The sequence below is a fragment of the Oncorhynchus keta genome, chromosome 5 (assembly GCF_023373465.1).
Source record: "Oncorhynchus keta strain PuntledgeMale-10-30-2019 chromosome 5, Oket_V2, whole genome shotgun sequence".
Taxonomy (NCBI): Eukaryota; Metazoa; Chordata; class Actinopteri; order Salmoniformes; family Salmonidae; genus Oncorhynchus; species Oncorhynchus keta.
In genome coordinates, this window is record NC_068425.1 from 22,144,401 (window position 1) to 22,171,173 (window position 26,773).

General features: G+C 42.5%; 2 protein-coding genes across 4 annotated transcripts; both read left to right on the top strand.

The window, feature by feature from the left end:
- Window positions 1-5,702: 5,702 nt before the first annotated feature.
- On the top strand, window positions 5,703-26,013 carry LOC118383277 (monocyte to macrophage differentiation factor-like). 3 transcript variants are annotated; one of them, XM_052519074.1, is made up of 7 exons: window positions 5,758-6,278; window positions 13,524-13,605; window positions 13,836-13,996; window positions 14,580-14,654; window positions 22,712-22,813; window positions 23,085-23,154; window positions 24,227-26,013. In XM_052519074.1, exons 1-7 carry the CDS (start codon window positions 6,241-6,243, stop codon window positions 24,428-24,430), a joined length of 732 nt encoding a protein of 243 aa, XP_052375034.1. In that variant the 5' UTR covers window positions 5,758-6,240; the 3' UTR covers window positions 24,431-26,013. The 3 variants fall into 3 exon arrangements, with proteins under 3 accessions (XP_052375036.1, XP_052375034.1, XP_052375035.1); XM_052519075.1 differs by lacking the exon at window positions 5,758-6,278 and adding an exon at window positions 11,530-12,013; XM_052519076.1 differs by lacking the exon at window positions 14,580-14,654 and having other exon boundaries at window positions 5,703-6,278.
- LOC127930051 (small integral membrane protein 36-like) lies at window positions 5,783-6,091 on the top strand. Its single transcript, XM_052519077.1, has one exon. It carries the CDS (start codon window positions 5,783-5,785, stop codon window positions 6,089-6,091), a length of 309 nt encoding a protein of 102 aa, XP_052375037.1.
- Window positions 26,014-26,773: the final 760 nt, after the last annotated feature.

Below are 26,773 nucleotides of genomic sequence, written 5' to 3' on the forward strand. Positions count from 1 at the left end.
GCTCCAAGCACCACCTAATCTTGAACAAGTGTGAATAGGTTACTGTGGGAATCACTGGGGGAGAGTTTAATGTGGTCTCGGGGTGTAAATCGGCATGCTTTTAATCAGCTCTGGACGTTCTTCTGAGCGCTGCCTAGGGAAGAAAACAGCAGCATTTCTGATGACGTATGCAGGACAATGGAGAGGGGACACAGTCAGGGCATCTGTTTTGTAGTGCCCCAATGACTTATTACTGTGGCCAATGGGACCCACATATAAATCTGAGCTCCTCTGGAGCTGCAAGGCGAAAGAGTCTCTTTGATGCTAAGTGAGATTTAAAGCAAATAAAACAAGTCAACAATGCATTAGACGGAGAAAGAAAACCATTCGACAGCTCTCTGTCCTCCTGAGTATGTAGAACATTGCTATAGGTTGCAATGTGTTCTGAGACATATGGCCAGAGAAGAGTGTTACGAAGGATTACACAGGCTTCATATAGAGTAAAACAGTTAATTGAAATGCTATTACTCCATATTACATACAGTACATATCTAAGTAGGCTACAGATGAAAGATCTTAATTTGAGCCAGTTTACTACAGCAGTAAAATAATTCTGAAGGAACAGGAAACGTGCATTATAATGTGTGGATTATAATTAATGTAAATATTTTGTAGGGGTTGATACATTTTCTGTTAGGGCAAATCATGCATATAAAGTCTGATATTTTCAAGTGGAAATGACAAACTTTAGAATCCTTTTAAAACCTTGAATACACTACAGTTTGCATTTCCTCATGTGCAGGAAAATTCTCAGCAAAAAAAGAGTGATCAAATTAAAATCCTACAGCTGTAATTTAGTGCTGTCTAAAAACCATTTCAATGATTGATGTGGTGTTTCGGTAAGGGTCTTTAAATGTATCACATACTCTCCGTGCGGTTTAACACCACTGTAAAAGCACTCCTCTCCCAGGCTGGGCTTTAAATGTAAGTCACATGGTACACAGACGGGTCGTGCTTTGTGGGGTCCTTGACTAGAGGAAGCCATGAGCTCTGGGAGGAGCAGGTTCCCACACCCAGAAGAAGAGACGGAGGACAGGCTAACACAAACAGTCCGCCTTTCAGGAAGGAAAAGGCTCCCTTTAGGCCTTTATCAGATCTGTGAGCGCCTCAGTCCGCCAGTCGCCCGCCAGCTGCTGTCCCCCCGAGAGGTACGGCTCCACCCTGGTCCAATTTAATGGTCCCTTTACTCTGAAATAATCAGTCATCATAATGCACCACTAATATATCAGGCTAGCTGCTAGGTCACTCCCTTATTTGGGTCTGAGGACACAGTGCATACAGAGGTAAAGTGTGGAACTAGTCAACTAGTCAACATTTCAAGAATGCAGGCTAATGGCAACACTATCAGATAGGGCTAGACCGGCAGTGCAATGTGTGATGACCTGTGCACGGTGGTCTACACCCCCTAACACATGTTCAGGAAGGTCTGGCCAACGGGATACAGCAATGTGGTAACAATTACTATAGAATGAACAAAATAACAGATCTGTGGGTAAGTTAGGTTTACCACACCATGCATGGATTCCTTCCCGTTCAGGTCTAATTTCCTGATCAAACAAGTTATACTATTCATAAAATCAATTCTGAAGGAAATAAACACAACACGAAACAAATCCTCAACCTCCTGGTTCCTCAGTCTAGATCCCCTTTACTCTCGGTGCCCATGGACCAGTATGTCTCTCCTGTGGTATTCGTACACATTGCGGCCGAACAGGAGCTGCCCCCAGCTGTCTTTTGATTGCATAACCCTGCCTCTTTGCTTACCTCATGGAACATCTCTGGAGTAACTCATGGAGACTGAAGACACAAAGAACAGGGACACGTTCACAACATCTGCTGGCTTCAGCACCTCATGACTGTGTATGCCGCTTGGGCAACTCCGAGTGAGTAATAGTTCCCTTATGTCCAGTAAAGGGGGCTGTGTCTATGTTGATCTTTTTTCTAAACTTATTAAACCCTTATGAAAAGGAACCGGATGTGGAATTGTATATTTAATGGGGGAAGGAAACTTTGACGCTTCAGTTTAGTTCAACCTTTCAGCAACAAATGTTTTCTTGGTTGACTCCTCCATTCTTTAGATAGAAACAGATCTCAGCAACAGTCATGTAGGATAGGGACTGGGAGTAGATGATATCCCACTAATGTCATAGGGAAACCTTTGCCACATCGAGGAGGTCTTGATTTTATGGGTTTTTGCAAGAAATTGATAAGCTAACGCATTACAAAATTAGTACTCTGTTTTAAAAAAAAAAGATTTACAAAAGCCTGGGCCTGAAACTTCTGCAATTTGTTTTTACTGGCATGGCTAAACTCTCCAAACTTGTATAAAATATATCTTACATTTGTTAGTAGTAGAAAGAACACAATGTACTCCAGTGTCCACCGATTGAATATCATTATTACCAGATCTGTAAAACAGAGCATTTAAACCTCAAATGTTAACATGCTTCCTTTTGATTCATGTCAGTTAAGTAGTAACAACTTTCTACATTTGGCGCACCCTCATGGTTGCCCACAGAGACACCATGGCAACAAAGACAAGAGTGCTTGAATACATACATGTCAAGACAAAGGTCTATGCTGTTCAGTATTTGAACGTGAAGCTAGTATAGGCGAGAAAAGCTCTTGGGGCCCTGTAGTGACGATTTATCACATTGTGTTGGATTGCAGAGAGGGAGGGACCTTTTGAATGTGTATGCCTTGTAACTCATTTGTAGTGAACTTGGAGGGGTGAGGGTGGGGGGTCAGGATATGTCTGATGGAGGGAGGGACACCACCAAGTATTAGTGGCATGCTGGGTAAATAAACAAACATTGAGCAGAGTTGTGTCTCTTTCCCTTGGAGGTAAAGTCTTTGTGCTCTAGCAGAAAGTGAGGCTTTTGTTAACAGAAAAGTCAAAGAAAATACTAACTCCCCTAGCACCCTCAGACATCTACACACAGAAAGGCTCCATCCAGACATAGACGACAGATGGGAAGGCCCAAGGCCCTCCGGGAGGTTTCTCTACATATCCTTTCTCCCCAGCTCTCTCAGGGCGTCTGTCTACTTCCAGTCCCGTGGAGACGGCTGGACACCCTGGCACCAGGTCTGGAGCTGGGAAAGATTGCCGGCCCAGATATAAACAGGAGAGAGTCCCCACCCATGGGCATGGGACAGACAGACAAACCTGACATATCCTCTCCTGTAATCACTTCCAAAGAACTCAACAAAAACATCCCTCAGCTTTTCCTTCAACCCAATGTCAATGTGCTATTTTTTGTTTAGTAATCTTGAAAATTAAGCTATATGGATTGCAATGCACAAAGTCATCTTATTGATTCTGCAAAGACCTTACCAATATTAATCCATTCCCACAATGTCATCTCATTGCCAAAATGGACCATTTTCCAGAAGGAAATTCTGGCCTCCAAAAATAAGGTTGGAGGCCTTGAGGATGTTTGCTAAAAAAATGCAGATTGAAAATGTTCTGCATTTCAATCCACAAACAGACAGGCTGACTGTATTAATGCTGAGGCCTCCACACAAGGGCGTAGCCTTTTCCAGATGCTCATTTTGGGAATTTTACCAGATTAACAAGTGATGACGAACTGACTGACGTACAGAGGACTGTCAGAGGACATGGTTGCTCAATGAGGACTTTTTACTCAAAGACAGAGAAGGCATTAGTCTTCTTCATAAGCGTTCATGAAATATTGTGCTGATTGTCCTTCAGAGGCCAAAATAACCCTCTAGTTTTAAATCAATGTCCAAATGAACAGTTAGATCATGACATGTTGGTGTGGCTATGAAAAATCTTTGTAACCTTTGACATTGGTCACAAGAACATTAAAAACTTATTAAAGGCATGAAAATCCAGTTCTGCTATGAAGTAACAGTGAATCCTAACTAAGCCTCTGATGGTATTTGGAAACATGAAACCTCTTTATCAAAGAAATCCTTAGTTTTTCGAATTAAAACAGCTCTGTCCTTTGTTCTAAAAACCCATGTCATCTGTTTGGGGCTTGTCCATTGTAGACAATCATCATGTTAAATGACTAGTTGAGCCAGAGGAACATGAACTCTAAAAACAGAGCTGTTAGAAGTTCATCAATTCACATAGGATCTATCTGGTTTTATCTTTGTTCAAGAATACAATCTAAAACTCATGTATGCACTCATAAAAATGCACCAATCAAATCTCATCTCTTTGTATTGAAGTGCCTAATAAACAAATATTGATTACCAGCGACATCAAGTAGAACATTACAGTTTGCCTGTCCCCATACATGACAGACACGTGTGTGTGTGTGTGTGTGTGTGTGTGTGTGTGTGTGTGTGTGTGTGTGTGTGTGTGTGTGTGTGTGTGTGTGTGTGTGTGTGTGTGTGTGTGTGTGTGTGTGTGTGTGATGGCAGCCTGGGTCAAAGTTCAGATTATCATCCTATAGATGGTGCTGTTCCTACTGCGCAGCTCATGTTGACGATGATGACTGCCCTCTGCTGCTCATCTAACCCTCTCGCTTGAAAGCAAAAGGATGAAAACCATACCACAGGAACAACATTAGCTTCACCCAGTAAAAAGATATGAGTAAATACATATGGTTAAGAAATGTCCTTGTGGTGGAAGTTCTCTCTTCCACAGAGCATGTGTATTTGAAAATGAAAAATGGCACTGCCTTAATTGACATGCGTCAGAACAGATTATTGACCTCATAGGAACGCTTTCAATTTCGTTAATCCGCCCTCTGATATCTCTGCAGCGGCAGCCTACAACGACTGTGTCAATCCTCTGCTACACACAGTGAACAGAAGAGTACTGATCACACATATTTACCACAATAAATATGCCTGCATTGATATGTAACATTGAAATATGAAAGTCAAAGACCCCTCTTTCACATCTGAGTAGCTTTTTAAGTCGCTATCTCGAGTCTCTATTTAGCCAGATGGCTCCCTCTCTCAATCCCCACTCACAATCAAGATTAAGATTACACTATTACACACACACACGCACACACACACACACACACACACACACACACACACACACACACACACACACACACACACACACACACACACACACACACACACACACACACACACACACACACACACACACACACACACACACACACACACACACACACACACACACAGAACACAGTACTCATAAATGCGTCATACACATGTTCATACTAACGACAGACTGTCCGTCCCCACCCTGCTTTTTCTGTTAATTCTCTAAATCCGTGCTGTTTCCGACATTAATATGCCCTTGATAAACAGATTCTGGTGATATAACACAGGCTTTCAAAAATGGCCTTTTTAAATGGGCAGAATCCTATACGAGATTCAGTTGTTGAAATTACAACCGAGGCTTAAGTTATTAAACAGAGCAGCTTTAATCATTGATCACAGAAATTCAAGGTTGGAGGAATGGCATGGATTAAAGTATTTTTACCACAAAGCCACATATCCACTGTGATCTGAGAGACAGAGAGAGAGAAAGAGAGAGAGAGAGAGAGAGAGAGAGAGAGAGAGAGAGAGAGAGAGAGAGAGAGAGAGAGAGAGAGAGAGAGAGAGAGAGAGAGAGAGAGAGAGAGAGAGAGGAGATTGACGAGGATAGATTGACGAGAGAAAGCCCTGCTGTCACTCGCTAGTTTAGTGATTCCAGCTCCGCTGAAGGCGACCGTCTTCCATTCTCCGTCCCATCCACCAGCTGTTTCTTCTGGGCCTGTGGGCCGCACAGTATGAGGCAGCTACCATGGGCTTTAAGGAAAACTTCTCGGAGATTGATCCTGTCACTTTGAACCTCTGCATCCTTATCGCCAGCTATGTTATCTTGCTTCTGGTGTTCCTGATATCTTGTATAATGTATGACTGCCGGGGCAAGGATCCAACCAAGGAGTACGCGCCGGACCCTGTGCCGACCCAATCCCCCATCAGACTGGTGGTGATGCAGCAGACCACCCCTTCTCCGCAACATCAACGCTGGGACCAGACCAATATGGTCACCTCATATGAGCCTCAGCCCAGTCCAGACTTCAGGGAGAAGAAGAGCACCATGGTCTAGATTCTAGAAGGACTACTGTGGTGCTGAATAACTCAGTCCACCACCCGTTGGAATTATCGCAGCGGGATAATCTTTTGTACATATATGTTTTTTAAAATCTGTTTCTACATTTATTTTTTAGACTGTATTTTTCCCTGGTGGCCAGGACAATGCTTGGATTGGACCTGCAGAAGACCAGTCTGAGACGGTAAGAGAGAAGCATGTGTGTGCAGTGTTGATTCACATGAAATCCGTCTTTTAGAAAGCTCTGGTGGATCACAGAAGCCTACAGCCTGTTCTAAAAGAAGAAATGTCACAACTGATAATCAACATGGAATTCAGGAGCTGTACTATTAACAGTGGTTTGTGTTACATGACATGAGAAGGAAATGCAATTTCAAACCTTATCTTTGCACATAGCCCAACTATTTATTACATCACAAAATGCCTCAGTGTTTAAATTTGATACAAAGTTTTACCAGTTATAATTTTTCATTTTTAGAGAGACAGGTCTGTCCCCTCTCAGTGAGCGTTCATTGTCATCTTGCTTCACTACTTTGTCAAATGTTACTTGATAGACATTTGTATGATGCTCTGCAAGTGTAATGTTTTCATCGATGACAGACTTGTTGCCCTATCTCAACCAGGACTCAGGAGGAGTGTATTACAAAGTGTCCCCTGGCATTTTCAGATTAGGAGATTGCCCAACATTTCCTCGTATTGTTTAGAGGAAAACTAAGGTAGCCATTAGCCAATTACATAACTTGACAGTGTTGAGTCTCTATGAAGTAACCGACCACAGTTCAGCCAAGTGCTGTCCAACCATGGTCCTGACCTGTGAGGCCCAGATTATTCTGCTATTTTGAGACTTGCTTCTTTAATCTCTCTCCCACCCGCCATGAGAAACTGGTTATTTATGGAGCCCATTTCAGATATGTACCTGTAACCCTTTGATGTCAAGACATGTGACTTGATTCAGCCAACACAAGTTGATACATGTAAATAAATACATTAACAAATGCTATGTAACGGTTGATCTACAGTTAACTCAATAATTACAAGCTGTATTGTATATACAAATTGTCAGAGTAACACATCAATCAATCGATATGGCATACTGTGTACTTTTTCTGAAGTGCTTATTGTTTTGTATAATTTCCCTGTATGAGTAGTAGCTTCCTGTACGAATGTTCCCTTATGAATAATGAAACTACAGACGCTTGATACAGACTACTCCTATCATCAAGCAAAAATAAACATACTTTCTAAATAGTGTTTTACTTTGATAATTGCTGAATCCTATCAGTGCATGTAAATATTACATGGACTGTTCCAACAAAGAGCTGCAGTATCTAATACTGATAAAGGTGTCCGCAGCACACGCATGGCTATTTCCTGACTGTAGGGTCCAGACTGCCCAGGACACTTCACTTGTTGGTGATACAGAGAGCACGCCACGCAGTGCCCGGAAAAACCTGTATCTCTCGTGACACAGATACGATGGGAACATTGTATTCCCAAGCCCCACACCAGTCATAATGTAGTGCAGCTCTGCAGTGTACACGTGAAACGAGCAAAGTCCCATAGATATTTATTGATGTGACGCAGTGCTGTTACTGTAGGTCCTGAGTCCTAATGTGTTTCCTCTTTTATTCTGTCAGGCAGTGTTTCCATTTGGCATCTGTGTTATAGGTATATGAGACGCTAGAGAGGGTCTATCTTTTGTTCGGTTGTCCTATTGCTGAAAGGGGAGAATGCATCCACGATGCAGGCCTCATGAGGACTCGCAGGTATGGATTGTCGTGGCCATACATTCCCCTCCCCAAATTCACTAGGCCATCACAGACTCCATTGAACGACTACAGTATATTGAGAGAAAGAGGTTGTGGCTAACACTTATCCAATTATTCAGTCAATCTGCTTGAATTAGGATCTCTAAAAGAGAGTGCAAACTGAGGCTATAAACTGACTTAAGCCCTTGCATGTAATATAATTAAACGCCAGTAATCGTACATTCACTCGAAAGTGTGACAGAGTACTCACTGCCAAAACTAGCACCTGTACACACCGAAATAGCTATGCCCAGGCCATCTTACCTGGAGCATAAACAAATTAAGCTGTTTTAGTCCTTATACTTAGAAATGCTACATGTATGCACCTTGCCCTGAGCTGACACACCTGGCAAAGCAGCTCCAATAGCTTGATTACAGTGCAACAACATCAACACCTACAGTACCAACAGAAGATTACAGTACAGCAACATCAACACCTACAGTACCAACAGAAGATTACAGTACAGCAACATCAATACCTACAGTACCAACAGAAGATTACAGTACAGCAACATCAATACCTACAGTACCAACAGAAGATTACAGTACAGCAACATCAACACCTACACTACCAATAGAATATTACAGTACAACAGCATCAACACCTAGGGAATCACACCATCTCTTTATCAGTTATTGACAGAGAGAGACACTTATATTCTTGAAGTAATTTACTTGGGAAAATGTATTTCTCAAAAGCTGGAATCAAGAGATTCCAACTGATGAGAAACTAGCCACCTGAAAGGATCATGTTTTTCTGAGTATTAAAGATGTAAAAATAATTACCACTAAGATAGAATACCACAGAATCCCATCTAAGTATATACTGTATGTGAATAATTGTGCCATTTAGAAAAGGCAACATGTTGCAGGACAATGGGGCTCCTAAGGTCTAATGTGAACATAAATCCGAATGTTCCAAATATCTGAAAATGCTTGCAGCATTTTTGTCAACAGTGAAGAGCAATGTTACACCAATGTATTAGCTGGGTGCAGGTCGACTGTCATGCCTCTATGCAGACACTACACCAGTCATCCTTTGCTACAGGGGGAAATGTGCTTTACAGGTTAAGAACACGCCATACTCATCTTGTTAGCTACTAGATCAATTCTGATCTCTGTTGAGGCTGGGGCACAACACAATCTTACTTTACAGAAGTTTGATTTATTGATTGAAATGGGCATTGACAGCATGGCTATAACATACACTAATATATCCACCATGCCATGAATTGCAAAAAGCAGCCATTTTATTTCCATTTCTTTACTGAAACCTCGAAGGGCATATCCATGTATTTAGATGTTTAGCCTTTTCACATTGACAACATTGATTCATCAAGCATCTGAATATCACACCTTTACATTTCTTGTCATCTTTGTCAGACAGAATTAGCGTTGTTGTTATTCGAAGTGTGAGGATGGGAATATTCCGTGGCTTTTCATTGAGGTGTTTCCAGCGTATTGTAATCCACAGTATTGGGATTCCCATGTCTTCCCTTTTTAGAGGTACTGCATTCCAGCATGAAACAGTAAACCAATTACAGAGCTGTTTAACCCTGGCATCACGTGTCTTCACAAAGCCTCTGTTATCCTGTGTGTAGTCCCACCAGTGTCTGTCTTACAGTAGCCACTAAAGATGTCATATTAACAGCATGACCTGCTGTGTGCATGTACAGTACAGTACATTGCTGTTGGGCAGTATGGAGCATTGTTTAGTACTGTTGATCTACATGGTGTAGAGAGCTTTTACATCCTGGCAGAGGGCTTTGTTGGGCAAGCTTTGAGTGTTTCAAAGCAATCAATGAAAATAAATCACACACAACCTTTTACAGTATGTGTTGCCATAATGCGACATAGAGGGCGATTCTTGTCAGATGCTTAACATAATATCTGACCTGAGCGACCTTTAACTACACTTCCTCTGTAACATGATCTGGATCTTCAGGTAGTTGACTGTGAGCAGAGTGGGGTTACGGATGAACTCTGCATGTGCCTCTAACATGTAACAGTGTCAGGAATAGAATGAGTGAAACACTGTTTTATAGCATATTTAGAAACACAGGGACACTCTGCTGAGCTGCTAAACCCTGTGTTTGCATGACAGAATGCCAACCTCCATGTCTCAGTCCTGTATCGCATTAGGGGTGTTATGGCACCATGGGGGAACTGCAGCCTTGCAGCAAGAACAAGGAAATGCTAAACCCTAACATATGGCTGCTCGCATCCTCCCGTTGTCTCTGCTAATGTCATTCTTAAAAACCCTGCCTGCCTGCCACCCACCATCTCAGCTGTACTTCCACAGCTGGTGAACCATGAGCTCCTCATGGGCTGGATAAACCACATTTGAACTGTCCGATGCATGGTGTACCCTAGTGATAGGATCTTGTGCAAAAAGTGGATTTTACTTTCATGAACTACAATACACATTAGGCTAGGTAGGGCTACTTTTGTAATCCTTTGGCATCACAACATGTAAAACCAGAGAGATGAATTCATACTTAGAGGCTTACCTGTCTGTCCAGAGATAACATGTGAAATATTTCTCTACAGGGTTGATTATACATCTTATTCTGAATTTACCAACGCAAATTTTTTTGAAATGGATACATTTGGGAATGTTATCTTCTCATGCATAAATGTGCTGGTTATTAATGGTTCTGAAAGGTATTTTGCAATGCCACTGCGTTGAAGTTGAGTCAGTATGGGCTTATGTTTCACTCTGGTTGTAATAGCCCAAAGAGGAAAAAAACTGCAGGCATGTGTCAGTTTGAAACTCATTAAGCTTGCATATTGCACTTAAAGTCTTATGTAAACAGCTATGTGTTGTGTTATCTAATGCTGTTCCTGAATGATCCAGTTACATTACTGTCACTGTTATGTAACTCTATGGGTTAGAGAGTGCTCATCAGATACATTGCTGAGTTACAATGCCATCACTGTTATGTAACTTTAGAGTGCTCATCAGATACCTTGCTGATGTGAAATTCAACATAGGCTAGCAGCACATTGTTTTGTGTCCTGTCCACATACAGCACAACACAATTACCCATAGGGACATATTTGCATCTGATAACATTGTGAATTAATCTCTTTGCATGCAAGTATACATCTGTTGAAACAGGCCTATGATGTAATATCAGTTTATTTGCTAAAGTTTATTGACACTGAGATAAAAAGTCAATGCTTAAAGGCTGAATTCAGAAAAATAAATCATTGACACAGGACATGATTTTGGACTCTGAAAAGAATACAAAAATAATTTTGATGCATATTCAGGTTTCGTCACTAGTTGCCACACCCACAAAGCCATAAACCCCGGCAATTTATACAATTTCTCCTCTTGAAATTAAAATCTGATTTCAAAACTAACGCTAACATTAACCTTAACCACACTGCTAACCTTATGCCTAAACCGAACCTTAATTTAAGACCAAAAAGCTACTTTTGGTTCTCATGATTTTTTTCGATAAAGCGTTTTAACTTTAGGGTTGTAGTAACTAGTAGAAACCCATATTCAGGGTTGCTGGTTGAAAAACAAAAGTAACTACTACTGTCACATCTGTCTATCATGGTGTGACAGATTTTGAGACCTCCTCCAGCCACCCACACTGTCATAAGATGATTGATTGGTCTGATAGGACGATGCCCCGCACTTTTAGTGCTATTATTGGTTCAAGCATCCGTCATTCTAAATCTCTTTGCGTGAACTAAACACATTTCAATCGTGAAAAAGGGAACAACGCCGGTGTCTACAAGGGGGCACAAGTGTCAGGAGGATATGTCTTTGCTAAATGATAGTATTAATGTAGTCGATTGAAGCTTGTTTATATTTGCAGCACAATGGTATTAAGGAAAATACTAAAATAGTGTCTTGATGTATTGATTTGGACCGGGGGTATCTTATTATGTGTACAGATTACTGATTATTAGTTGATGACGATAGCTGGGCCTTCACTTTCTCTTGTTTTGGCTAGCTTTCTAATTTCCCATTTGGCTAGCTTGCTGATTTCCTATTTTTGACTGTAGCTCGCTAGCTAAATCTTGCTTCGTGATTTCCTCCCTTCGTTTTGCGTGAAGGCATTGAAATGAAGAGAGTGAACAGCCTTCAAAGGTGGGTTAGCTAATAATGTGGCAGTCATCCAATGTTTGCATTATGATGAATTTAGCTATAAATAGATAGCTGGCATTCATTTGTTCGGGCAATTGGTCTTGTTAACGTAAGTGAACCTAGCTATTGTCATTTACTGAGCCTTATTCTGAGATGGTTTGTTTGTTTGTAGCCATTAATTGAGCAGAAACATGGTTATTGTAGCATGCAGTACTATATCCTACTAGCTACAATGTGTCCCACCAGGAAATGCGATATAGCACAGGGAAATGGAATCCGGTAAAACACAATGTCCAATCATTGCTTTGTAAATAATGGTTATATGTCCTTGATGAAGGGTAATTCCATGTTATCAGAGTGACGCTGAGACTCACTTTAAAATGTGTGGCAAGATTCAAAGATGATTGCATTAAGAATTAGGTTTCAGTTATGATATGACACCTTGAGTATGAACAAATCTGTTTTGGTTATTGAACTACACTAAGTGAAGTGGATCAATACCCGGTAATAGAATGACTGTAACAGATTGACATCATGGGTCTGTACTAGACATAAATGTATAATTATGAATATCATTCTCTTCATGGTGAAGTGTCCTATACAAAGGTAGAAAATGTAATATCCTCCTTTGCATGTTTATTCTACACACAGGCTATTATTCAAAATGTTAATCTTTTTATTTATTTAACCCCAATGAGCTCCTTCCTCTATACATGACCAAATGTGGTTGGTCCAGACTGGACCAAATCTCTACCAATCATAGATGTCTATTTTTCACAAGTTTGGACATTACAATAAATGAAAGGTATAGTGCTGCAGAGTAGAGTATATAGTTCAATACAGCACAGTATAGTTCAGTCCAGAAGAGTATATTACATTATATGGTACTCTACTCATGTGCTCTACTGTACTGAACTCTACTTCCATCTCCGTGACCAGAAATCAAAGCTTTTGAATATTCCACATTTTTAGGATTTAAAATGGTTGAAAAATATATCTATGCCTTAATAAATAAATAAAATACAGACTCTTAGCTTTCATTTGGAACTAAATGTTAAATGCTCCTATAAACTTCAGGTTATTTACATTTACATTTAAGTCATTTAGCAGACGCTCTTATCCAGAGCGACTTACAAATTGGTGCATTCACCTTATGACATCCAGTGGTTATTGCTGATTGGTCCTTTTTTTACATGGAAATTACCTGAAACTAAACAACTTTTCCATTTCTTTTTTTTCCGGCCAATCACTAAAATGTGAATGTACCAGTAGGCCTTTTTGTGTTAGTTATATGCGATTTTTCTTTGAGATGTACTGTATGTCAGTTTCTGGTCTTCTCGTGTTATTTTCCTGCTTCCTTCAATTGGCATGGTATACTGTTGCATGAACAACCCAGAACAGTGTGAGAACAGCCCTGAATCAGGATAACCTCTAACACCGGTATTGTAACAGCCCCTAGTCCTCCCCGCTACCTGCCCCACTAATACTTGCTGCATGTTGCTGTATGTTTCAGGTTCATGAACAGACGGGCCTCTGCTAACTGCCGCTACCAGCCCACCTGCTATGAGCATGCTGCAAACTGCTATACTCACGCGGTGAGTTCACGTTCCCTAAGTAGGCCTACTGTACAAAGACAGGTTTTCAAATGTCAGACCTCAATTGCTCTTTTTCCCATGCTTAATTCTATTGACGGAATTCTACCTGGTGTTGATAGGGTTATGGAGAAAACACATTTGATGAAAAACACTATCATTATAAACTAGACTGAGTGTATGTTACAACAGTTGGTAATGTTAATCTGTCTCCCTTTGTCTGTACCCTGCAGCTACTCATCGTACCAGCCGTTGTGGGCATGGCCCTGCTGCACCGTCTCTCAGACGACCGCTGGGAGAAGATCACAGCCTGGGTGTATGGCATGGGCCTGTGTGCCCTCTTCCTGGTCTCCACTGTGTTCCACATCATCACCTGGAAGAAGAGCCACATGAGGTGAGGAGGCAGAGGAATGTTCTATCACACTAGACCAGGGGTCTTCAATCTTTTCTTGCCAAGGGACCCCCTCCCAGGCAAAATGCCGACCCAGGGACCCCACCATACTTAAGCAAATATTATGTTTTACATGTCTTCTCATCAGGTGAATGGAAAGGAGAAGTAATCAACATTTTAAAATTAATAGATTTGTTTGATTATTTTGACCTCCCCACATTATAATTGAAAGAGAAAGTGTAAACTCATAGCCTATTAGTTAGAAAGGTAACTCCAAACTCATTTTCGCTAAGAGCAGTTGCTTAGCGCTGGTTAAACAAAGGTTAGCCATGTGTTGGTAAAAATGAAAGTCCAAGCCAAGAGCTTACCAGCAGCACTTGTTGCAGTGGTAGCCTATTCGCGGGTGCTTATTCAAAGCCTATGTCAGATACTTCAGTGAGTTTAATTTGCAGTAACAGGTCTGACTACCTGAGTTATATTATACAGCACCCAGCACATAATAATTTTAATTGCATACTAGGTATGAGTGGGCAGACACAATCAAAGGCCAAAGAGAGAAATACTGAATGCTTGGTCTTGATTCTAGGTCTGTGGAGCACTGCTTTCATATGTGTGATAGAGTGGTCATCTATTTCTTCATCGCTGCCTCCTACACACCATGGTAAGTTCTATTTCTAATACCAATTTCAATATGTCACTTATGGGATGCACCTAAGGGGCGGATCGCAAGCTCGAAGTATCCAATCACACAGCATCTGTTTGGAGACAGAGTGACGAATGAGGTGAGCCCCTCTCCTTCATTAAGGTAGCCACTCGCCCGCCAACTGGTCATTCTCGCCTTTACCTTGCGGAAGTGACCGCGTTCACTAAAAGCTCTCCTCAGCATAACTAGATTCCTGTCTTTCTAGTGAACTGTTCTCAGGCGAACCAAGAGGTTAACGCTGCCGAACTTAGAACCTCAGCTCTTGTCGATTAGTGTTGAGTACTGACCGATAGGAACATTTTTGCTTTTTTTTGTTGTTTTCAGGTAGTGCCACATGGCAAGCTACTGAGATTCTGTTAGCCCTCGCTTCGGCTAACTAGGCTAGCACACACCGTAAGGCTTTAAATAACCACTTGCAAATGTCTAGCTCCTGCCGCAATGCTTAAGCTAACCTGGCTAGCTAGCTACAAAGCAAGCTAACCGCACCAGCCTTACTACCACCAACACTGTACTATTGTTAGCTCTCTTCTCTTGTCTGGTTCAAATCTACTTTTACATGTTTGTATTAACTTCCTAAGGTTGATGTCTGCACCCCCGCGGATATTGAATTAGCATAATAAAAAAATCGCCATAAAAATCGGTCAGTTTAAACTAGAAATATGTTTTTTTGTTGCATTGGATGCATCTCAATCCACCGCATCCACCTATGTAACACTTCCGCATCAGCGTTGAAAGGTGACAGAGCTAGAGCAGTGTTTGTCAGACCATGACACATCCCGAACATCGGTCTTCTCACAAAATCGTCTGCAGCGTCCGAACGGTTTGGGTTACAAACTATTATTGACTGTTGGCTACGACCTCCACAAGCATCTTGAGACTCGTCTGAAGTCTGTACAGCCAATCTGCCAACTTCTGTCTGTAGCGTCCGTACAGTTTGGGCTACACACTAATCTAACATACATGTTGGTTGTTTTGGTCTAGGATGCCCACAGGCCTCACAAGAATTGTCTGAAGGTCCCCGGTTGCAGTCAAAAAAATGTATGGAAGTAAATTATATATACAAAAGTATGTAGACACCCCTTCAAATTAGTGGATTCAGCCATTTCAGCCACACTCGTTGCTGACAGGTGTATAAAATCGACTACACAGCCATGCATTCTCCATAGACATATATCGACAATAGAATGGCCTTACTGAATAGCAACTGTAAGTGCTGTTATTGTGAAGTGGAAACGTCTAGGAAAAACAACTGCCTAGTCGTAAAGTGGCAGGCGTAGTGCGTAAAAATCATCTGTCCTCTGTTGCAACACTCACTACCGAAGTCCAAACTGCTACTGGAAGCAATGTCAGCACAATAACTGTTCGTCGGGAGCTTCATGAAATGGGTTTCCATGGCCGAGCAGCTGCATACAAGCCTAAGATCACCATGCTCAATGCCAAGCATCAGCTGGAATGGTGTAAGGCTTGCTGCCATTGGACTCTGGAGCAGTGGAAACACGTTCTTTGGAGTAATGAATCACGCTTCACCATCTGGTAGTACGACAAAATAATCTGGGTTTGGCGGAAGCCAGGAGAACGCTACCTACCCGAAAGCATAGTAACAACTTTAAAGTTTGGTGGAGGAAGAATAATGGTCTGGGGCTGTTTTTCATGGTTCGGGCTAGGCCCCTTAGTTCCAGTGAAGGGAAATCTTAACACTACAGCATACAATGCCATTCTAGAAGATTCTGTGCTCCCAACTTTGTGGCAACAGTTTGGGCCCTTTCCTGTTTCAGCATGACAATGCCCCTGTGCACAGAGCGACTTCCATACAGAAATGGTTTGTCGAGATCGGTGTGGAAGAACTTGAGCCCTGACCTCAGCCCCATTGAACATCTTTGGATGAATTGGAACGCCGACAGTGAGCCAGGCCTAATCACCCAACATCAGTACCCGACCTCACTAATGCTCTTGTGGCTGAATGGAAGCAAGTCCTCGCTGCAATGTTCCAACATCATTCCCAGAAGAGTGGAGGCTGTTATAGCAAAAAAAGGTGGACAAACTCCATATTACTGCCCATGATTTTGGAATGTGATGTTTTACAAGCAGATGACCAAAAGTATGTGGACATGTAGTGTATATACAGTGCATTTGGAAAGTGTTCAGACTCTTTTTCCACATTTTGTTACATTACAGCCTTATTCTAAAATTGATTAAATAAATAAAAATCCTCATTAAGCGACACACAATACCCCATAATGGGCTCCCAAGTGGCGCAGCAGTCTAAGACACTGCATCTCAGTACTAGAGGCGTCACTACAGATACAGCCTGTATTTGAACCAGGGTATCACAACCGGCCGTGATTGGGTGTCCCATAAGGCGGCACACAATTGGTCCAGCGTTGTCGGGGTTCTTAACTGACTTGCCTAGTTAAATAAAAATTATGACAAAGCAAAAACCGTTTTTTCAAAATGCTTGCAAATGTATTACAAATAAAAAAAACTATACCTTATTTACATAAGTATTCAGACCCTTTGCAATGAGACTCGAAATTGAGCTCAGGTGCATCCTGTTTCCATTGATCATCCTTGATGTTTCTACAACTTGATTGGAGTCCACTGAGACTCTTCCTAGAGCTGGCCTCCCAGCTAAACTGAGCAATTGGGGGAGAAGGGCCTTGGTCAGGGAGGTGACCAAGAACCCAATGGTCAGCTCCAGAGTTCCTATGTGGGGATGTGACAAACTTCCAAGAGGATAACCATCTCTGCAGCACCACCAATCAGACCTTTATGGTTGAGTGGCCAGATGGAAGCAACTCCTCAGTAAAAGGCACATGACAGCTCGCTTGGAGTTTGCCAAAAGTCCCGTAAAGTACTCAGACCATGAGAAACAAGATTCTCTCGTCTGATGAAACCAAAATTGAACTCTTTGGTCTGAATGCCAAGTGTCATGTCTTGAGAAAACCTGGCACCATCCCTACGATGAAGCATGGTGGTGGCAGCAGCATACTGTGGGGATGTTTTTCAGAGGCAGGGACTGGGAGACTAGTCAAGATCGAGGGACAGATGATTGGAACAAAGTGCAGAGAGATCCTTGATGAAAAGTTCTCTGCAGCAGGTTAGGACCTCAGACAAAGGGCAAAGGTTCACCTTCCAGCAGGACAATGACCGTAAGCACAGAGCCAAGACCACACAGGAGTGGCTTCAGGACAAGTCTCTAAATGTCCTTGAGTGGCCCAGCCAGAGCCCAGACTTGAACCTGATCGTACATCTCTGGAGAGACCTGAAAATAGTTCTGCAGTGAAGCTCCCCATCCAACCTGACAGAGCTTGAGTGGCTCTGAAGATAAGAATGGGAGAAACTCCCCAAATATATGTCGGGGCAGCAGGGTAGCCTAGTGGTTAGAGCGTTGGACTTGTAACCGAAAGGTTGCAGGTTCATATCCCCGAGCTGACAAGGTACAAGTCTGTCGCTCTACCCCTGAACAGGCAGTTAACCCACTGTGTCATTGAAAATAAGAATTTGTTCTTAACTGACTTGCCTTGTTAAATAAAGGTAAAATAAAATAAAAATATGGGTGTGCCAAGCTTGTATCGCCATACTCAAGGCTGTAATTGCTGCCAAAGTTGCTTCAATAAAGTACTGAGTAAATGGTCTGAGTACTTATGTATATTATATTTCAGTTGTTGTATTTTTAATATATTTGCTAACATTTCTGAAAAACTGTTTTTGCTTTGTCATGGGGTGTGTAGTTGCAGGGGGGTATTTTAATCAATTTTAGAATAAGGCTTTCACGTAACAATGTGGCAAAAGTGAAGGGGTCTGAATACTTTCTGAATGCATTGTATATGGAGACTGTTTAGTGCCAAAATAAGGGGTTAAATACATGTACATGTATCTGTTGTACCATGTAGTCAATGCGTTTGTATGGGCCAGTAAGGTCCAAAAGAATTTAATTAAATACATTTTTTAATATATTTTTTTGATACCTCAAGGGGTCTTAAAATTCCCAATCAAATAGCAAAATTATCCTTAGTATGACATTTAAAAAAATAATTCCATATAGCTTAGTAGTAGCTCAAGTCCTGATGTCTCTGTATCGATTAGCCAGCTCTGGAAAAATACTCCTATACCGCATGGCCCCCCCGCTAAGAAACTGCTTCCCATGGTGACAGCCTGCCTCAGAGAGGCTAGGAGCTCATGGAATAAGCCCCTTACCAGCAGCATCCCGGCTAGGGGTTCTCTAGCAAGGCCATGCATGATCTGGGTTTCGCAACCCTCCCAAGGTGTAGCCGTCACTGGCTGACCACCTCCACCCCACACGCTGTGCTGCTAGCACTACTGGCACTTACCTCCCTGGAAAGATGGATCACTTTATTGCCTCCATTTCCCATAAGACATACAGAGCTTTGGACCTTTTAAATCTGAGGACTTAACGTGACCTCTGTATTGTTGGCCTACCAGGCAGAGTTACAGGAGGGTATGGGGGAAGCAACTGGATTCAGGTACTCTGAATCTGGTTTCTTGGGATGAGATCTGTATGGCTACAGATCTAAACATCCGTGCCTCCCATAATCCCATCCAAGGCTGTGGTCATACTGTGAGTCTGGCGGTGGTGGGAGAATGGGCTCTTTGGCTAAGCTTGTCCAGCTTGACAGACAAAGAAAAAGTGGACTTCCTGGATGCCCCTGTGATACCCAAGGAGTTGTTCGGCCCGCTGTCGCCGCCATGCAGCAGAAGTGCAACATGTGTATGGAAGAAGGTGAAACCTTCAACTTCTGCCTACCCCGCAAACCAGGGACAGGGCAGCAAGCTAGCCTTAGGGGCCCTGAACTGAAGCGACACAACAGACTGCCAATACCCAGGCTAAGCTCTTGAATCAAGGCAAACCTGAAGCCAAACAATCCTTTTTGGCGGCCTCAGCAAGGTTCCTCCCTCCTAACCCCCCTAAGGGGGGCAAGAAGTGCCAGTCAAACTAGGTCACAGCCCTAAGTGGCAGAGGAGGATAGTGTGCAAAGCCTCTCTCGGGTTTAACATAAGCTGTCCCTCCCCCTCGCGTGACAGTGGTCAGGCACATCTGTAAAAAAAAAACATATATATTATATATATATAATATATATTAATAATAATATGTATACACTATTCCCTTTTGCAAAAGCACACTTTCGTGACATTGCTCACATGGGAAGATGGAGGATATGCACTCTTACCATGAGTGCCATCCCCCTTGGCACGCTTGGCACCTTATCAGGTTTTAGCCAGGGATGAATAAGTTAACATGTCCGTTCTCCCTCTGGTCTCTTCTGACTTACGGAGCTGGATGACAGATTGCCTTTTGCTATTATACCATGGCTTCCTTATTTTTCCTTGCCGGCATTGTTGCCTCTGTCTTTTGCACTAGCGACACAGTAAAAACAGGCTCATGTGGGCACCTCCTCGGTGCTACCACCAGGAGGCGCCATCATGAACTGAGCAAGGCAGGGGAGAAACCTTGCACCTTTCTCTGTTTTCATAGTGACAAACAGGAAATCAGGTTTCCAGGGTTCACTTTAGGGACCACAGTCTTTTTTTGGGCAATTTTATTGCAACTTAGCTCTATTGATAGAAAACTATTTTTGTTGAGCTATAGGACAGTCAGTACAGTATTCCATATTCCAAAAATAAGAGGGGGGAAATGGTTACCTTTGCTGGGCCCCAGAGCACCAAGTCCAATGCGCTCTGTTTTTTTTTTCCCTTGTCCCATTCTTAACTGCGCTTAGTTTTCGCAGTCTAAGATTAGGTCAGATCCACCTTTGCTTTCTGAACGAGCGGCTGAGGAGATCTTCACTCATTCTAACCCTCCCTTCCGGGGTAGGGCCAAAACATGCAGGCAACTGCCAAAATAAAGGAAGCACCAACATAAAGTGTCTTAATAGGGTGTTGGGCCACCATGAGCCAGAACAGAGTCAATGCACCTTGACATAGTTTCTGCAAGTGTCTGGAACTCTATTCAAGGGATATGACACAATTCTTCCACGAGAGGCTTTGATGGTGGTGGAAACCACTGTCTCAGGCACCACTCCAGAATCTCCCATATTGAGTGGAGATCTGGAGACTCGCTCACACACACGCTTTGAACCCCCTATGCTTCTTTGAGACCAATGGGCAACTGGGCATTTTCATACATGAGCATGATGGGATGTTAACCTGCTTTCAATATGCTTTGTATCCCTCATTTTCTCAAGTGTTTCCTTTATTTTGGCAGTTACATGTAGCTGATCTATTGCTTAGGATTAGGATCTGGTTAACCAGCATGTTTCCTTCTTTCTTTTGGCTACACGGGTTGCCCTCGCTAGTCTTTCCATTGGCCGGTCTCTCTCGCGCAAAGAACCCCGCTCGGTAACACGAAATAGCCATACCTATTGCCACCTGCAGTCCAAGAGGATCAAGCATGTTTTGCAAGAAACATTCATGCTCATATGCCTTCGACCCATTACGAGGTATCCTGGGTTAACTGGGACACTCTTTGCCTCTTCCCCCCGTGGAATTATTACGCCCCGGGGTGAACATGCTGGCACTTCAAACCAGTCCCTGAGAACCCCCATCTATCCAGACTGACTCGAGAAGACACTGTTAGAAGCGTCAACCCTATAATGGTCTTTTGGAGACCCTGCCCCTAAATAATGATGAAGCACCACTAGGGGTGGAAGCCACGGCACACCCTCTCAAGGGTAATGCCCTATGCTTTTTCTCTCTCTCCTAGGCCTGACACCCCCACTCTAAGCAGAGCGAGGTAACAGGCTTATCCCTGATCTTCGACCCCCGCAATGACCAGGTGCATCCTCGTTAGCGGAGACCACTCTCCTGCTCTATAACCAGTCCTTGTAGCCATTGTTATGCCGGGATCCACGGACACTAACATACGGAAAGATTTGTACCCTCACCTAGTAGCTGTTACCCTCTGCGCATAGCCCGTGGGAGGATAAATCTGAATGCGACAAGCCGGCCACTCAAGATCTTTCACAATCCAGAGTGCCAGTGCCCCACATACATGCCCATTGTTTGGCGATACAGACAATGCATTTTTTGGAGAAGTGGTGTAACCTACACAGATAATTTCTTAAATGCTCTGTATGCTTCATTGCAGGACTTTTTTGGACAGAGGGAAGATCTCCAAATGTCCAGTTGACTGCTATCTCGCCTGTCACCCAGGCCTCGACAGATGTTATACTTCTCTTTCTAACCCGCTTTACCGTCTGCCCTATGCCTGCAAAACGAATAAGCGGGCTGTACTCACTGGCAGCCAACCCCTGCAGAGGGAAGCCCCCTACATCGTTAACCGCTATATTGAGAGAGTGTAGGCTATTGTATTGGAAAATATAATAGCAAGGTTACAGCCCAGAAGGGCTCATTCCACCAGAGATATGACTACCTCTTGGGCACTGGTCTAAGGCATCTCCTTAGGGGAGATTTGCACTATAGAGTGTTGGGCCACCCCTCATATGTTTGTGGTCTTCACCGACTGGATGTCACTGCACCTTGGTGGGGAATACTCCCTTAGTGTCGTAGCCTCTGAGGGGTGATGCTGTTGGAGCTACCCTGGCTTCAGAGAGCATGTCTGTGTTATGGGAGTTTACCATATCCCATAAGTGACACATTGAAACAAGTATAAGAAATACAACTTTGGGTTACTTGTGTAACCCCGGTTCTATGAGAATATGAGTGAGATGTCACCACTTTTCGCAAGAGCGCAAGAACTAGAGGCATGATTGAAAATGACCAGTTGGCTGGCGAGTGGCTCCGTTTATGGAGGAGAGGGGCTCACCTCATTCGCCAATCGACCAGTCTGTCTTCAACAGACGTTGTGTGATTTGATAATTTGAGCCTGTGACCCAACCCGTAGGCATATCCCGTAATTGACACGTCACTGGTATTCGCATAGAACCGGGGTTACACAAGTAATTCAAAATGATCTCATGTATGTGATGAGGATCCTGTAGTTGGTATGTTTCCCTAGGCTAAAGTGTGGAATGAACATCATCTTTCTCTCCTGCCAGGTTGAATCTTCGTGAGCTTGGCCCACTTGCAGTTCACATGCGTTGGTTTGTATGGCTAATGGCTGCGGCAGGAACGATATACGTCTTCAACTACCACGAAAAGTCAGTATAATAACCTTTCTGCATTTTAATGATGCCTTTTTTGCAATGTAAATATATATTTTTTTCAACTAAATCTTCAGTGGAGTATTGGATATGTACAGACTACGGTCTCAATGAATCCTATAACAATGAAGCTGATGAACAGGGCCATTGTTATATCTGCTAACCATCATCACTTGTTTTTGTTTTCAATTTTGTTTTGTTTTGTTTTTTCTGGTGATAAAGTAGGTATTTTTATAATATGGAATATTCTGTGTGTTTTTTGTTCTAGGTATAAAGTTGTTGAGCTCGCCTTCTATTTGACTATGGGTTTTTTCCCTGCGTTGGTTGTAACATCAATGGTAACGTACTCAGTTTTACATATTGACTTTCTGCTGTAATCTCCTTACTCAGTCACCACCCACACTCACAGCGGTAGTGGCAGTGCTGCTTACATCTGCTGCTTACTGTTTGCTTTGACACTCTGTTTCGAGCTCTGGCAGACACATTAAACATGACCGGTTCTCCATAACTTAATTAAAATGGCCCTAGAAAATCTGGAATCTGTCAATTCCACCAAACCGGTGTCTCCATATGTGAAAACAGAGCATTTCTATGATCTGTGGTTAAAAAAAGAAGGTCCTAAAAGAAATGCTTCTCTGTGACATCACAGGGTAGGATTAAAAGGGAAAAAATGATTTTCAAAACCTGCAATGAGTTTCTTGCCCAAGGGAGGGTATTTTCTTGCTCCCCACGTCTCCGTCAATCTCATAGTGTTTGAAAATCACTGTTTTTAAAATGGTTAAACTTTTGATGATGTCATCGGGTAGAACTGTTCACTTCCTTTTTTTTCTATAAAATTTTGAAATGGGCCGTTAGTGAAAATGAGGTTGGAAAGTGGTGGAGTTGTTCTAAGGTGCTCTATCGCTTTGCACCTTTGTAATGCCTACCGTCATCGGGTGTTCTTGCAAAAACATCATGTTAATGTGTGTATTAGTGACTTACTATACATTATCAGTAGCATCCATCACCAAGGCGTAGTGATCACAGCCTCCATCACCACCCTTCACTTGTGTACCACTATATCCCTCAAACTCAACTCTGGACCTTGAAGCCAGTCCCACTGCATTTTTTCATTATTCCCCTCTAATCAGGGTCTGATTTAGACCTGGGACACCAGCTGTGTGCAATGAATTATTAGGTAGGACAGAACCAGCAGACTCCGGACCTCGTAGGGTAAGAGTTGAATAGCCCTGCGCTATATGATCAGCAGCATATCTGTTGTTCAGCTTCCTATGCCCCCCTGTGGACTTCTTGTGGTAGGTCACTCAGACTCCAAAGGTTTTTAGGGTTTGTATTACTGTACTATATGCTGAACCTTGGAGAATAATATTCTAGTCCTTTACATGAGATTTTCCAAAAAATGTTCCACAGAACAACACGGATGGATTGTACGAGTTGGCCTGTGGGGGACTCATCTATTGCCTGGGCGTGATCTTCTTCAAGTCGGACGGGGTCATCCCGTTTGCCCATGCCATCTGGCACGTGTTTGTGGCGCTGGCTGCAGCCGTGCACTACTACGCTATCTGGAAGTACCTCTACAGGAGTCCCCCTGCTAATACTATTCGGGACGCCTGACCCCCACCGCATCAAGTAGGCTAACTGAAAACACATTGCCCTCCAGTGCCTCTCGACATAGGCACCAGCAAATAAAGACTCCCACAACTGCCCACCGAGGATGCAACCACAGCCGGAAAGTTTACGAAAACGACCATGCATTGTTTACTGTTTTCAGGTAGGGAACCGTTTTTCAGTTTCTTTGACTGTACAAACTTTGAACAAAGGTTATTTGTAATTCTGTTTTTGTACGACTGTTATTTATTTGAAACCCCCAAAACAACTAAAATGATAATCTTTTGACTTCCATTTGGGAATTGTTCTCATCTTCTACACATAATGATACGTTGGGCTGAGTTGAAATCAGTGCTTTGTATCACTTCACATTCCATACTTAGTATCTTCTGTCATTTGTAGTGATTTTGTCAGTCATCTTATTGATTGGAAAGCAGTTGGGAAGAACATTCAATAGAGTTGAGGTAAATGTGCACGGTACACATTGGACACAAAATGTCTGAATCAGTATTTATCAGTATCTAAGTGCAGTCTTATTTTTCAGAAGCACTTTTGTATGATAAGAACCATTGGATATGATGTTTAATAAGTACTCTGATTTGTGTAATTGTATTCTTTCCCACAAATATGGAGCCTTCAGAAGGTGAGTATTTGAGTTGGTATAGCTTTTAAAAAGGGTCTCTGTGATTGGACTGAACTTCCTGAAAGATAAAATATCTACAGTACATCTGAGATGTCCTGTACTTCTGCACATATCACTGCTGCCACTTTAATGGTATAGTAGATAGTTCCATTATATCACACACTTCCTGATTTAAAAACACTCTCCTTACATCCTAAATTACCCTTCTGTTCTTTGTATTAATTTGAACCTGTTATGTGTTTTTGGATCTTCAATGGTACTCTGTTCCCTACCTTTCTTTTGAGGAGTATTTGCCATTTCAGTTGAGAAACTATGAAGACCAGTACCATTATACTATGAAGACCAGTACCATTATACTATGAAGACCAGTACCATTATACTATCAAGACCAGTACCATTATACTATGAAGACCAGTACCATTATACTATGAAGACCAGTACCATTATACTATGAAGACCAGTACCATTATACTATGAAGACCAGTACCATTATACTATGAAGTTGAATTGATTGAGAAACGTGTCATGTACAACCAACCCTATAATGATTTCTAATGGTTTGTAGATCTATCCATTTTTTGCTTTCTCACTTGTTTCTCACAAATGTTCCTTGTGTAAAACACTGTACAGCCCTTGGTGAGCCTTTTTGTTTTCCCCTCCCTGACATTTTGTGAGCTATGCTAAGTGGAGAAATCAGATGATTTTGTTATGGATTGTGGCCATTCTGAAATGTCTTGCTCCCTTTACCACAATGTTTTGTAATATTTGTATATTCTGTTTTGGCACATGATCCTGTACTGGCCTTTTTTAGGGAAAACATCCGCTTCTTGTTAACTCCCTACTTTATCCATTGGGTGTATTGGTGCTGTACATATAGAAAACAATGTTCACTCTGTAAGAAATAGGTTACTAATGTGTTGATGAAAAATAAATGCCCTCAACATTGTTCCTTTCTTCTCGGTTTCTCCATGTCTTGTAAATGTGTACTAGATCTATAGGTTGAAACTATAGCTGACCTCTGGGGGCTTGTCACAGCACTGTGACCTCTGGGGGCTTGTCACAGCACTGTGACCTCTGGGGGCTTCATACAGACAGAACACACATTTCTCCATTGTTCTGTGTAGGAAACCAAACCTTCATTAAAGGAGTTGCATTTCCCCTTAGCTCATTTCCTCCATGGACAGAATGGTAGCCAGACAGAGTCCCAGCAAGAGACCTTCCAATCACTGACCTTGATGCTTGAGACAACTGCTGTGCCTGGGAGCTTTTTGATCAATCAGACTGGCAGGTGGATGAGGAAAATACACAAGCCACTGAAATGTTGATACAAGCGGTTTCATTCATTTAGTACCATGTCCTGAACATACCACAACTGACCTTAACCCAGCCACCTGTAAAGGTTTTTTACTCCTTAGAAATACTGGTTGTGACGTTACTTTCCTAAATGTATGCTAAACATTAGGAACAACTTCCTAATATTGAGTTGCACCCTTTTGACCTCAGAATAGCCTCAATTTGCTGGGGCATGGCCTCTACAAGGTGTCGAATGCATTCCACAGGGATGTTGGCCCATGTTGACACCAAAGCTTCCCACAGTTGTCAAGTTGGTTGGATGTCCTTTGGGTGGTGGACCATTCTTGAAACACACAGCAAACTGTTGAGCATGAAAAATCCAAAACCGTTGCGCCCGGCACCGACTACCATAC